Here is a 14,627-nt window from a genome sequence, read left to right on the forward strand (position 1 = left end):
TTTAATCTTTAAAGTCTGAAATAGGTGGTGGTTGTGTTGTGGCAGGTAGATGTGGAAGTAGCATATTGATTGGTTCCTTGTTTGCTCTTTGCCTTGCTGCAAGGGAATATTCTCTGCTGAAAGGGGAACAAGATTTTTGGTTTTGAAGGATCTCTATTGCTGCTGTAAATACATACTGTGTAACTGTTTTGTTAAGATTTCCTTGTTTTGAAAGAGGAACCTCCAAACCAAGGCAACATTAGAATATTTCCTACTCTTCAGAGATATAATGGATTACTGAGTGCAGTTGTGCCAGTTGAATTAGTCAATATATTTTAGTAAACTGGACATTGGATTGTTGTGTGTTTTTCGGGCTGTATGGCCATGTTCCAGAAGTATTCTTTCCTGCTGCTTTGCCCACATATATACCTCACAACCTCCGAGGATGCCTGCCATAGATGTGGGCGAAACATCAGGAGAGAATACTTCTGGAACAAGGCCATACAGCCCGGAAAACACACACAACTCTATGATTCCGGCCATGAAAGTCTTCGACAACAAACTGGACATTGGTTTCCTTTACAGAAAGATTCTTCTAGGAAAGACTGCATCCTCTCTAAAGTTACTTGTTTTAGGGCAAATCACTTCTGCTGCTTAAGTCAATGCACTTCAAACCATTTAGTTGTAGACCAGGGCTGCTCAGACCTTGAGGATTTGGGATTCCTAACCACTGAGCATTTGGGCTGAGGCTTGTGGGAACAGGCATTGGAAACATTGGGAAACCCAGGTTTGGGAGCACTACTGTAGTGGTGCCTACTCAAGTAACTGCCTGTTGAGCAAGCTGTTCTAATTCTTCTGCCTTTGTATCAAAAGGCCACTGCTGCCTTCTCCAACGATGTTGTCATGATGAGTTAGTAGCAGGGGTCCCCAAACTTTTTAAACAGGGGGCCAGTTAATGATCCTTCGGACCGTTGGAGGGCCGGACTATAGTGGGCCGAGCAATAATAATAATAATAATAATAATAATAATAATAACAACAATAACAACAACAACAACAACAACAACAATAAAAAGAGGTTTGGAAGAGACCCTTAGGGACATTGAGTCCAATCTCCTTCTGCCTTTGTGCACCGAAAGCACAAGAAAAACACCCCTGACAGATGGCCACCCAGCCTCAATGTTAATAATAATAATAATACTCAATTAAAAGACAAAGTATGGATTGTCGATGTTGCAATGCCAGGGGACAGCAGGATTGAGGAGAAACAATTGGAAAAGCTGACACAATATGAGGATTTAAAGATCGAACTGCAAAGACTCTGGCACAAGCCAATCAAGTTGGTCCCAGTGGTGATCAGCACACTGGGTGCAGTGCCTAAAGACCTTGGCCTGCACTTAAACACAATCGACACTGACAAAATTACCATCTGTCAGCTGCAGAAGGCCACCTTACTTGGATCTGCCCGCATTATTCACCGATACATTACACAGTCCTAGACACTTGGGAAGTGTCCGATGTGTGATCCAATACAAGAGCCAGCAGAATGTCTGATGTGAACTCACCTTGTTGCGTTTCAAATAATAATAATAATTGACAAAATTACGATCTGACAACTGCAAAAGGCCACCCTACTGGGATCTGCATGCATCATCCGAAAATATATCACACAGTCCTAGACACTTGGGAAGTGTTTGACTTGTGATTTTGTGAAACGAAATCCAGCATATCTATCTAGTTTGCTGTGTCATAATAAAATAATAATAATAATAATAATAATAATAATAATAATAATGGTTGTAAGAAGGGGGTTGGGCTAAATGACCTAAGTGGTCTCTTCTTCTCTTACAACCCTATTATGTCATAATAAAATAAAATAATAATAATAAAAGGGTTGTAAGAGAAGAAGAAACCCTTAGGTCATTTAGCCCAACCCCCTTCTGCCCTTGTGCCATGGGGGGCCGGATAAATGGCTTCAATGGGCCGCATCCGGCCCCCGGGCCTTAGTTTGGGGACCCCTGGTTAGTAGGATCTCAGCTAATTAATTCAAACCCTTTCCCCATGATATTGCTTAGTGGGCTGTTAGGAATTATGGGAGTTGAAGTCCAAAACACCTGGAGGGCCAAAGTTTGCCCATTCCTACATTAGACCATGCAGTTTCCCTATGTTACCTATTACTATATCAATAAAGACTTGGTAGATAAAAATCTTATTTTACTCATGCTCTGTGCTTCAGGGCTCAAAATAGAACATGGAAAAAAACTTAGAGAATTTATCAATAAAGAATTGGTTAAATAGGATGTGAACGATAGTGCTATTGGAAAAGGTGACTTATTAATTGAGAGAAGGGAGAAATAAAAGAAGACCTCTTTGCAAGAGAACTGACAGAGTCATATTCGTATAAAGCTATGTGACTGATGGCGGGGAGTATAGATCTGGGAGTAGTCAGTGTAACAATGCAATTGTATCATGTTAATTTTTTTAAAAATTAAAGAATATATATATATTTAAATATTAGGAAAGATATTAAATTTGATAGGATAAAAATATTTTGTTTCATTTACTTGGGAACTTTAATACCCTGTTATAGACCAAGGAGAATCTAATATAAATAGCAACAGTGCTGTCATAGACAGAACGCCAGCGAGTAAAACAAAACTCAGTTTATTGAGGTTACAGAACTAAAAACGCCCGTAGGAGACAAAGAACAGGGCAAACACTTGACTTCAGTGTGATAAGTAACAAAAAACAACTCAGTTTGAGCTTAAACAATTCAAAGGGATAAACCGGGTTAAACAGAAGTATAATCCGGATTAAATCAAAAGTGCTTACTTCAGCCTGGCAAACAATGCAAACAAAAGAGGATCAACAGGAGTCAAAATGTAAACAACAGACTGGTAGCAGATTCCTCTCTGCTACTCAGAAACAGCAGGAGAATAAACCAGGCTTGTTTATTCCTTCCTGCAGCAAACGAAAAGCGTGGTCGTAGTCAGGATTCAGTTTAAGGTTCAGCGGCCAACGATATCCAGGTCCAGGCACAGCAGTCAGGGTAACGGCAGTCAGCAGGGTCCCAATCCGGTCCAGAGGTCAATAGCCAAGCGTAGTTGTCTAGAAATCCAAAGGTCTCACCGATAGCCAGCAGAAGGGATAATCCGGAATCGAAGTCAGTCAGTCCAGCGTCAATCCAGTGCGAGTAGATATTGCCCGTCAAAAAGACGACGGAGGTCCAAGCTATCGAGATTAAACACAAGTTGCACAGAGAAAAACCCCGCACAGTTCCTCCCGCCGTCAATGCCCAGTGTCCTTGGTAAACTTACGTATCCAGTAACGAATCACACCCGTCTTCAGGAAGTTCCCCAACAAAAGCCCAAGCGTCCGTCCAGATTACCTTGCCCAACGCAATTAGACATTGGTCCCAAACCCCAATTTATCCCAGTTCAAGCTCATCATCGCTGTCAGCTGCCATCCCAATTCCAGGTGCCCCAACATCCTCATCCTCATCAGAGCTTAAGCACCTTTGACTACGCCCCACAACATCCCCAGCTGTGGATCCCGCTCCATCCCTCCAGCCAGTCCATGGGTCTGATCCTGCAACCCGCCAATCACCTCCCATGCTTTCATTGCCTGTTTCCCCAACACCCAAATCCTCCCTCACACGAGTCCATTCCATGTCATCCTCCTCCGAGCTGGCCATCTCTTCCTCCAAACCCTCAGAAAAACCCTCAAATGAGTCCTCATCTGTCGGGTCTGAAAACAAATCCCGGAGCCGTTTTCTTTCACGCTCCTCGAAAGAGTCTGACTCTCGAGGAGTCTTATGACCCCTTCTTCTATTACCGGAGCCCGAAGGCTCAACCATAACAAGTGCTGTGTTTGTAGGGGCAAACAAATAGCAGAAGAAATTGTTGTCTTGCAGAATGGTTACAAAATTATGACTGTTCTAGAGTTTTAAATGTGCTTGTTCTATGTCCTTTATAATGGAAACAGGATAACGTGTGTGCAGGAATCTGTTTTTTCTGTTTTAATAGTCTTTTAATCACTTACGTTTTGTTTTTTCCTCTAAAGGTGATTTTTACAGATTTTAAAGTTGTCAACGTTTTAGCTGTGTGCAACATGCCCTTTGAAATCCGACTGCCCGAATTCACAAAAAGCAACCGGCCACACGCCAGGTACAGTAGAACTCAAATGAACCCTCAGTCTTCTTCAGTTTGTGCCTTTATTTTGTAACTCGGTTTTTGAAATGGATTTTCTGCTTCCTAGCTATGAGCCAGAGCTTCACCCTGCTGTCTGCTACAGAATAAAGTCTCTCAGAGCGACTCTACAGATTTTCTCAACAGGAAGTATCACAGTTACAGGTATTTGCCCCTTTTGTGTGAATGAGTAACTTTTATCGTGCCAGATCCCCGGTAATTAAGTGGTTTTGTAGAAAATTGTTAATTTCTTTGTGTCCAGTTCTCTTCTGACAAACGTATAGCAGTAGATTATATCTATTAAGGGTTGACAAAGAGGGTTGGAATCTCATTAGTTCTGTGGTTGTTAGTCTGGGGCATGAGAGGACTGTGTAACAAATAGTATTGTCATACATTTCAGCCAATTGAGCTCCATGAATTTTAATTAGAGCATAATAATTGATGAGGGGCAGCATAGTTTGAGCATCAGGAGAGCAGAGTTCACATTCCTCTCAGCCATGGAAATCCACTGGGTGACCCTAGGCAGGCCCCACTCTCTCAGTCTCAGAGGAAGGCAAAGGCAGCGGCAACCTCCTCTGAGTAAATTGCACTAAGAAAATCCCATGATAGGTTTGCTTCAGGGTCATCATAGGTGAGAAACGAGAAGATGTGCAACAACACATATTGACTGACATAATAGTAATAATAATAATAATAATAGTAATAATAATAATTAACAACAACAACAACACGTTATTTCTATTCCACCCTTCTCCCTGAGACACAGGCAATTCAATGCTTTGTTACAATGACAAACAATGAGATACAAATACACAGACAAAGGCTTCTTCTTTCATTTCCGGCTCTGGAGGCGGTGCTTGTCTCTTGCTCTGGGGGAAGTGCTCTTCTCCGTTTCTAAGCCAAGGAGCCTGCGTTGTCCATAGGCACCTCCTGGTTGTGTGGCTGGCAAGACTGCTTGGAGCGTCTTTTTGCCTTATCCTGCTGAAGCAGTACCTATTTATCTACTGACATTTGCATGTTTTCAAACTGCTAGGTTGGCAGGAGCTAGGGCTAACAGCAGGAACTCACCCCGCCCGGCAGATTCGAACTGCCAACCTTCAGGTCAGCAGCAGCACAAGAGTTTAATTCATTGCGCCACTGTGGCCCGTACACTATATAGATGATCCTCCATTTTAATTTAAATTAATTGGAGCTATGAAGAGGACCCAGCAGTCTTTACCATGAGATGATAGCTGCGTGTGGGGAGCAGAGACCTCCTATTTAGATTGGAGCTTATTTGCTTGCAGTTATATTTTTAAGAAAATAAATCCTGTTATTGTTATTGTTGTTATTATTTTATTATTTATACTCCACTTTTCTCTCCTCGAGGAGACTCAAAGCTGCTTACATTAAAAGCATTTCATTACAATTTAAAATCTACAAATATACAAACAGAAAACAGTGCAAGATGAAGCACTGAAAACTGGAATTATTGCTAGGGTTGGACTCCCTTTTCCCATTTTTAAAACATTGATTGTGATGATAGTTATTTACAATTGATTCTCTGTATTTATGGATTTGACATCCATATATTCAAACATCAATGGCTTTCAAAAAAGATTCCAAAAGGCAAAACTTGATATTTGGCATTTTATATAAGGAATATACTTTTACCTTGCCTTAATGCTGTGGTTCTCAACCTGTGGCTCCTCAGATGTTTTAGCCTTCAACTCCCAGAAACCCTAACAGCTGGTAATCTGGCTGGGATTTCTGGGACTTGCAGGCCAAAACACATGGGGACCCACAGGTTGAGAACCACTGCCTTAATGGGACATGAGTGCCCATGGATTTTGCGATCCAGGTAGGGTCCTGGAACCAAGCCCCAGCAGATGCAGAGGAGACCACTATATTAATCTAGTTTTTCCCCCAGTCTCGAGACTCAAGGCAGCTTAGAAATATAAAAAGAGAACAAACAAAAGTTCATGCCACCAGACTATACAAGAACTAGAGTGATAACTCTGAATTGTATTGAAAGCAATGTAAAACCAGGCTCATGTCAGAGAGATGAACAAAGAGAAGTTTATAATTGAATTAGCAGACGTGTCAAATTCTGCCCTCTCCAGTTGCTCAAAATAAAAGTGAGCCATATCTCAGTTGGCTGTTTATAGCTCTCTGTTACCAACATTCTTAAGTCGATGATGGCATTAAGCATTATCCTCTGGGTTGAGCTCTTGTGGTGCTAAAGCCTTAAGTCTGTAGATCCAGAAAATCTTGCATCCAAAGTACTTGATAACGGTGCTACTTGCTTGCTTTTAAATCACACAAACAGAAAGAATGTATCACACAATTAAAAGCCCTTCCTTTCCCAATGATGAGTCTGTTCCCAGTGGTCTGTTGAAACAAAAAAGTTATTGGGTTGTTGTGTGTTTTCTGGGCTATTTCATAGAATCATAGAATCATAGAATAGTAGAGTTGGAAGAGACCACATGGGCCATCCAGTCCAACCCCCTGCCAAGAAGCAGGAAATCGCATTTAAAGCACCCTCGACAGATGGCCATCCAGCCTCTGCTTAAAAGCCTCCAAAGAAGGAGCCTCCACCACAGCCCGGGGGAGAGAGTTCCACTGCCGAACAGCCCTCACCGTGAGGAAGTTCTTCGTGATGTTCAGGTGGAATCTCCTTTCCTGTAGTTTGAAGCCATTGTTCCATTGTGTCCTAGTCTGCAGGGCAGCAGAAAACAAGCTCCCTCCCTCCTCCCTTTGACTTCCCTTCACGTATTTGTAGATGGCTATCATGTCTCCTCTCAGCCTTCTCTTCTGCAGGCTAAACATGCCCAGCTCTTTAAGCCGCTCCTCATAGGGCTTGTTCTCCAGACCCTTAATTATTTTAGTCGCCCTCCTCTGGACGCTTTCCAGCTTGTCAACATCTCCCTTCAACTGTGGTGCCCAAAATTGGACACAGTATTCCAGGTGTGGTCTGACCAAGGCAGAATGGAGGGGGAGCATGACTTCCCTGGATCTAACTCACAACCTCAGAGGATGCCTGCCATAGATGTGGGCAAAACGTCAGGAGAGAATACTTCTGGAACATCTATGATTCTATGGCTATACAGCCTGGAAAACACACAACAACCCTGTGATTCCGGCCAGGAAAGCCTTCAACAACACAAAAAAGTTTTTGACTGTCATCAGGTAGAAGTTTTCCCCTGATAATAACTCTTCCAGGAGTGAGTTTCCCTTCCAAGGGGCAGATTCCTCTCACTTTCTGTTATCTCACTTCCATTCTTAACTATGAGTTGTTTGTTAATCAGATACAGTATTTGTAACTTGGGGACCATGCTATGTATGTCTTACATTTGCATATATAAACGTAATGATATGTTAGAAGTGGGTATCGTACAGCTCATTGGCCTATCCAGCAAAGCCAGTGGTGAGGAATAATGGTGAGTTTCAATACACAACATCTGGAAGGCGCATACTCCTGCTATGCACACTTGGAATGAACTCCTCTTAACAGACATGGTTTAGGTAGTCATGCATCAAACTACAATACAAACGTACAGGACACCAAGCAGCACATTGAGATGATGAATCAAGGCTGCAACTATTACATGAGGAAAGCAAAACATACTGATCTTAGAACCCAAAAAGGGGTGCGACTATTACATGGTGAAATACTGCAGTTTTCATGTAATAATAATTTCTTACCTACCTCTCCTCATGGCTCTAGGCAGGTTATAATATAGCTAAAACTCATAATTGTCACAAACATATAAAATACACATATTAAAATTTATTTCTACAAATATAGTAGAATCTCACTTATCCAACCTTTGTTTATCCGACGTTCTGGATTATCCAACGCAGTCTGCCTCCTGCTTGGATCCACAGCTGTTTCTTTAGGCAGCAAGGACTAAACGTTTTATGAATTTAACTTCCGACAAGTTCATTTTATGCAATTCTGTCTTTATTTGTAGTCAATTTGTTAGTAGTCAGTGTTTTTATAGTCAATGTTTTCAATACATTGTGATGTTTTGGTGCTAAATTCATAAGTACAGTAATTACTACATAACATGACTGTATTGAACTGTTTTTTCTGTCGATTTGTTGTAAAACATGATGTTTTGTTGCTTAATTTCTAAAATCATAGCGTAATTTGACGTTTAATAGGCTTTTCTTTAATCCCTCATTATCTAACATTTTCGCTTATCCAACGTTCTGCTGTCCCATTTATGTTGGATAAGCGAAACTCTACTGTACATATATTAAAATACTCAGAACAAGGATTAAAATATAGTGAACACAAGACACGAATTTGAAATTCATGCCATATTCAGTCTGTTCCTAGTTTATGGATTTCTTGTCTGGACGTTCTCAGAGGGTGAGATTAGGTGATCATACCTCGTCAGCTGATCTCACTCTCAACACTGGGGTGTCACAGGGTTGTGTGTTGAGTCCTCTGCTTTATACTCTTTACACATAGGATTGTACCCCCGTTTATCATAGTAATATCATTACCAATTTAACAAATGATACAACCGTGGTGGGGCTTACCTCTGAAGGGATGGAGTCTGCTTATTGGATGAAGTGGATCGGCAGGTCTCGTGCAGGGACCATAATCTGGTTCTTAACATCAATAAGACCAACCAGCTCATAGTGAACTATAGAAAGAACAGACCAGAAATCAAGCTCTTGTTCATAATTGGGGACTCAAGTGTAGCAGGTGGCCAGTTTCAAGTTCCTGGGTGTCACTTTTAAGGAGGATTTGACCTGGGTCACCCATACAGCAGTGTTGATGAAGAGGGCCTAACAGAGACTGTACTGAGACTAACAAGACTTCCAAGGAACTAACAACTGATGAAAAACTACTGGTGATTTTCTCCCGCTGTGGTAGTGTCCTAACCTACTGCATCTGTGCATGGTTTGGTAACTGCACAGTGGCAGATCGGAAGGTGCTCCAAAGGGTCACTACTACTGCAGAGAGAAGCATTGGTTGCTCTCTTCCCCCCATTTGGAAGAACTCTATAGGTCGCTCTGCCTTAAGAAAGCTCAGAACATTCCTAAGGGTCTTTTCTCGGTAAAATCTTTTCTCAGTAAAATCAAAACACCTCATAGGTAACCACAACCAAAATATCAAAATAGTGTGTGAGAAGAAAAACAAAACAAAACAAAACAGAACAAAAAACATAAAAAGAAAAAAAAATACAAAAGCAATTGCACAACTTCTAATGTCTCTGCAGAGAAGCAGCGTCGCAATGGCATGGCTAGCTATTATGATTATTATAGAATATGGTTGGGTTTTAAATGCTATTTCTTATGTTATGCCTATGTATGTACTTGTTGGCATTGAATATTTATCTTTTATGGTAGCCGCTCCGAGTCCCATACTGAGAGATGTGGCAGGCTATAAATAAAGAAGTATTATTATTATTATTATTATTATTATTATTATTATTATTATTATGACACAGCAAACAAGATAGATATACTGGATTTCGTATCACAAAATCACAAGTCGAACACTTCCCAAGCGTTTAGGACTGTGTGATGTATTTTCGGAAGATGCGTGCAGATCCCAGCAGGGTGGCCTTTTGCAATTGACAGATCGTAATTTTGTCAATGTCTATTGTTTCCAAATGCCGGCTGAGATCTTTTGGCACGGCACCCAGTGTGCCCATCACCACCGGGACCACCTGCACTGGTTTCTGCCAGAGTCTTTGAAGTTCAATCTTGAGGTCCTGAGAGCGGCTGAGTTTTTCCTGTTGTTTTTCGTCAATGCGACTGTCACCTGGGATGGCGACATCAATGATCCAAACCTTTTTCTTTTCCACAACTGTGATGTCTGGTGTGTTGTGTTCCGGAACTTTGTCAGTCTGGATTCAGAAGTCCCACAGTATCTTTGTGTGCGCATTTTCCATTAACTTTGCAGGCTTATGATCCCACCAGTTCTTTACTAGAGTGCCACTGGCGGAAAACTCGTAGCGTTTCTGACCGAGCACGGGCTAGAGCCGCTATTAGGGCCTACTCCGCGGCTTTGCGGGCAGCCAGGAAGACCTTCACGACTGCCCGCATAGCGTCTGCAACTAACAGACCATCGGAGTTGTTTCGGGTCGTCGGGGAGCTCCTTCACCCTCCTGAGGGGGGAGGGGCACCCGAAGACTCGGCAACTCGGTGCAGCGAGTTCGCGCACCACTTTGCAGACAAAGTCACTCAGACTCGCTTCGACTTGGATGCTAGTTTTGTTGCAATGCCAAAAGAGGTAACTGAGGCACCTGTCTGTTCGAACTTGTGGGATTCGTTTCAGCTTGTTCGCCCGGATGACGTGGACAGGATCCTTGGGGCGGTGGGAGCGACCACTTGCTCTGCAGACCCTTGCCCCTCGTGGCTAATTAAATCGGCCAGAGGAGGGTTGGTAGAGTGGTTTGTGATGATAATTAATGCCTCTTTGGATCAAGGCAAATTTCCATCTGTCCTCAAACAGGCCATAGTGAGGCCTATATTGAAGAAGGCCTCCCTTGATTCGGCCATTCTAAACAACTACAGACCAATCTCGAACCTCCCTTTCTTGGGCAAGGTCCTGGAGCGGGTGGTTGCCTCGCAGCTCCAGGGTTTCCTGGATGACACCGATTTTCTGGACCCATCGCAGTCTGGCTTTAGACCTGGTCACAGTACTGAGACGGCTTTGGTCGCCTTGGTGGATGACCTCCGCAGGGAGCTGGACAGGGGGAGTGTGACCCTGCTGGTTCTCTTGGACATCTCAGCGGCTTTCGATACCATCGACCATGGTATCCTTCTGGGACGGCTCTCCGGGATGGGCCTTGGGGGCATGGCTCTGTCGTGGCTTCAGTCCTTCCTGGAGGGCCGTTCCCAGTTGGTGAAGCTGGGGGACACCTGCTCGGACCCCTGGCCTTTGACCTGTGGGGTCCCGCAAGGTTCCATTCTGTCCCCCATGCTTTTTAACATCTACATGAAACCACTGGGAGAGGTCATCCGGAGTTTTGGAGTTCGGTGCCATCTCTACGCAGATGACACTCAACTCTACTACTCCTTTCCACCGAACTCCAAGGAAGCCCCCCAGATACTGAACCAGTGCTTGGCAGCTGTGATGGGCTGGATGAGGGCGAATAAGCTGAAGCTTAATCCCGACAAGACAGAGGTCCTCCAGGTCAGTCGTATGTCCGATCGGGGTATTGGGTGGCCACCTGTGCTTGACGGGGTCGCACTCCCCCTGAAGGCGCAGGTCCGCAGTTTGGGGGTCCTCCTGGACTCAGCACTGACGCTTGAGGCTCAGGTGTCGGCCGTGGCCGGGAGGGCCTTTGCACAATTAAAACTTGTGCGCCAACTGCGACCTTACCTCGTGAAGTCTGATCTGGCCACGGTGGTCCATGCCTTAGTTACCTCTAGACTGGACTATTGCAATGCACTCTACGTGGGGCTGCCCTTGAAGACGGCCCGGAAACTCCAACTAGTTCAACGTTCGGCAGCCTTGCTTCTAACTGGAGCAAATTATAGGGAGCGGTCAACCCTCCTGCTTAAGGAGCTCCACTGGCTGCCGTTCACCTTCCGGACCCAATTCAAGGTGCACGTGGTCACCTACAAAGCCCTGAACGGTTTGGGACCCTCCTACCTTAGTGATCGCCTCTCCCCCTACGAACCTGCACGATCTCTTCGTTCGTCGGGGGAGGCCCTCCTCTCGCTCCCACCTCCGTCACAAGCACGGTTGGTGGGGACGAGAGAGGGCCTTCTCCGTGGTGGCCCCCGGCTCTGGAACTCGCTCCCCAGGGAAATCAGGCAAGCCCCCACCCTGGTAGCATTCAGAAAGAGCTTGAAAACCTGGCTCTTTACTCAAGCCTTTAGATAAAGATTGCTCATCCAGAAGCAATCTGTATCTGTGACCATTCTTGTACCGGTTTGCACCTTTTACCTTTGTCAACTCGATATAGACACAGGGTCTATTCCCATCCCAATTTGCGCTTCCAGAATTTGCAGCACTTTATCAGTCACCTTGTGTTTACAATATTTATATGGTGCACCTTACCCAGTCTACTTTTACAATCTCTCAGTTTTAATCCATGTTTTTATTAGTTCTTGTTTTTTATTGGCTAATGTTTTATTTTTATTTTTTATTTTTTTTATTGTGCAAGTTGTTGTCTATTGCTGTGTTTTATACTGCTACTGTTTTTATTCGGGCTTGGCCCCATGTAAGCCGCCCTGAGTCCCCTTCGGGGAGATGGAGGCGGGGTATAAAAATAAAGTTATTATTATTATTATTTACTGCTGGGAGGTGGTACTTGAGGCATAAATTCCAATGAATCATTTGGGCCACATAGTTGTGCCTCTGTTTGTAGTCTGTCTGTGTGATTTTCTTACAGCAGCTGAGGATATGATCAATGGTTTTGTCAGTTTCCTTGCACAATTATTATTATTATTATTATTATTATTATATGAGTTCAGATACCAATAAGGGCGGGATTGTAACTTTCTGGCTTTGTTTTCGCTGTGCGCCTTGGTGCTTTCTCACATTTTCCTCCCCGTGTTCCTCCCCAGGGCCAAACGTAAAGACTGTGGCTACGGCAGTGGAGCAGATCTATCCGTTTGTGTTTGAAAGCAGGAAAGTTATTTTATAAGCGGCCCGTTCCTGGCGAGGCGAACTGAGGCAAGCACCTTTGCTAAGACCGCTACAGGTTGGACTTTTAAAGGAGAATGGAGAAGGGCCGCTGGACCAACTCAGCCGAGAAAGAGAGAGAGAGTGGTGCCCGGCTTGGCCCCAGTGAGACACCCCCATCCCTTTGGGGATTTTTATTTTGAACAGTGCTGTATTGTAAAAAAAACAACACAAAAGTTTACAAAGTTCGTGAAATTGCTGCTTTTTACAGGACGTTTCTATTTATTTCTGCAGTAATTTCTGTGTGTTTGTAAGCGGAATTTGTCATGATATGCACTAACTCTGGAAACACGTTGTTTAGGTTGGGCTTGTGTTTTTATTATTTGTGAATAAATTAGTCTTTTACATTTTTTTTGTACGTACGCTGATGACCGTTGGGCACCAAAGAAGCTATAGACGTTAACCTTTTTTTTTTTTAAACCGGAAAAACAAAACATACACAAAGAATAATTAAAAAACCGACAAAACTTATTCCTTCCCCCAATACCTCTTCTGTTACATTCCTCCTCCTTTTTTTTCTATTATCAGTTGTATATTAGTCACTAGAGCAACGTTAGCATAATCCTTTGCTTCTCTTTTATTCCTGTTTTTGTGCATAAAGTGATCCGTAGCAGGCTTAGGCTGAACTGAGCAACAGATAGGTTTGTATTTCCAGGTGCAGAACTCGTTCGACTGCAATATATTTGTAACTCAATGCCACATTTGGGTGATTCTTCCTTCCCTTTGTGCTAAACACGAATGTACTCCGGATCAAGCAGGCTTTAGTTGAGCAGTGCTGTGCTCTTTGGTGAAGCATTCAATAAGCACTTGGTCTTTATAAAATCGCTCAAGTTGTACCGTTTGCAGTTCAAGTGTTGTAAGGTTCGTTTGATTTTAAAGCTGTGTTGGGAAATTTAACTTTTAGAGACTGATCTAGACGTTCAGGAAAAATAAGTATTTCCCATCACCTGACAACTACTTTTAAAGTTCCATGTTTTTTGCCAAATGTTGCGATGGTACTGTTCTATTTTAAAAAATGCTAGCAAGCAAAAAAATAAAAAGAAGGGAAAAAAGGCCCTTTTCAGCTTTGGCATGTCATCTTGGGACTTGGAGAAGTCAATATTGTGTGTTTTGGGTTCGTTTGCGCACAGAACAGATGCATACATTTTAAGTGAAACCAGTGCTACTCTTGCCAATAAATCTGTAAAATACAAGCCGATGGGTCTTTTCCCTACCTGGGTTGAAAATGGATATGGATATTGCAGATCGTGTGCATTCAGCTGCCAGTTTTGCACTTCGGATTGAAATAAACTCAGTGGAGCCCTGTAAATAAAAAGTTCTATTGAAACCATGACTTTGAAAAGAATGTGCTTTGTGTTGTTGAAGGCTTTCATGGGCGGAATCGCAGGGTTGTTGTGTGTTTTCGGGGCTGCCTGGCCATTTCCCAGAAGCATTCTCTCCTGACGTTTCGCCCACATCTATGGCAGGCATCCTCAGAGGTTGTGAGGTATATTGGAAAAAACTAAGCAAGGGAGGTTTCTACCCTGTTTCCCTGAAAATAAGACATCCCCAAAAAGTAAGACCTAGTAGAAGTTTTGCTGAATTGCTAAATATAAGGGCTCCCCTGAAAGTAAGACCTAGCAAAGCTTTTGTTTGGAAGCATGCCCGGCGCCCACCAAACAAAATACTATAGCATGTAGGATTGGTAAATGTACATAATAATAATCATTATTATTATTATACCCCGCCTCCATCTCCCCAGAGGGACTCGGGGCGGCTTACATACCAGTTGTATATGGAAATAATGGTAGTAACAAGAAATTCTTGACAGGAGACAGTTTG

The 14,627-nt window shown here is 43.2% G+C and overlaps 1 protein-coding gene across 1 annotated transcript in view; it reads left to right on the forward strand.

Moving 5' to 3' along the window:
- tbpl1 (TATA-box binding protein like 1) overlaps nucleotides 1-14,136 on the forward strand; it is a 30,975-nt gene extending 16,839 nt beyond the window's left edge. The window contains exons 7-9 of the mRNA XM_062979905.1: nucleotides 4,041-4,144; nucleotides 4,236-4,330; nucleotides 12,689-14,136. Coding sequence (XP_062835975.1) covers nucleotides 4,041-4,144; nucleotides 4,236-4,330; nucleotides 12,689-12,768 — 279 coding nt within the window. The 3' untranslated portion in view covers nucleotides 12,769-14,136. The remainder of the gene's footprint in view (nucleotides 1-4,040; nucleotides 4,145-4,235; nucleotides 4,331-12,688) is intronic.
- Nucleotides 14,137-14,627: the final 491 nt, after the last annotated feature.

Source organism: Anolis carolinensis, chromosome 4, assembly GCF_035594765.1.
Source record: "Anolis carolinensis isolate JA03-04 chromosome 4, rAnoCar3.1.pri, whole genome shotgun sequence".
In the NCBI taxonomy this organism is placed as follows: domain Eukaryota; kingdom Metazoa; phylum Chordata; class Lepidosauria; order Squamata; family Dactyloidae; genus Anolis; species Anolis carolinensis.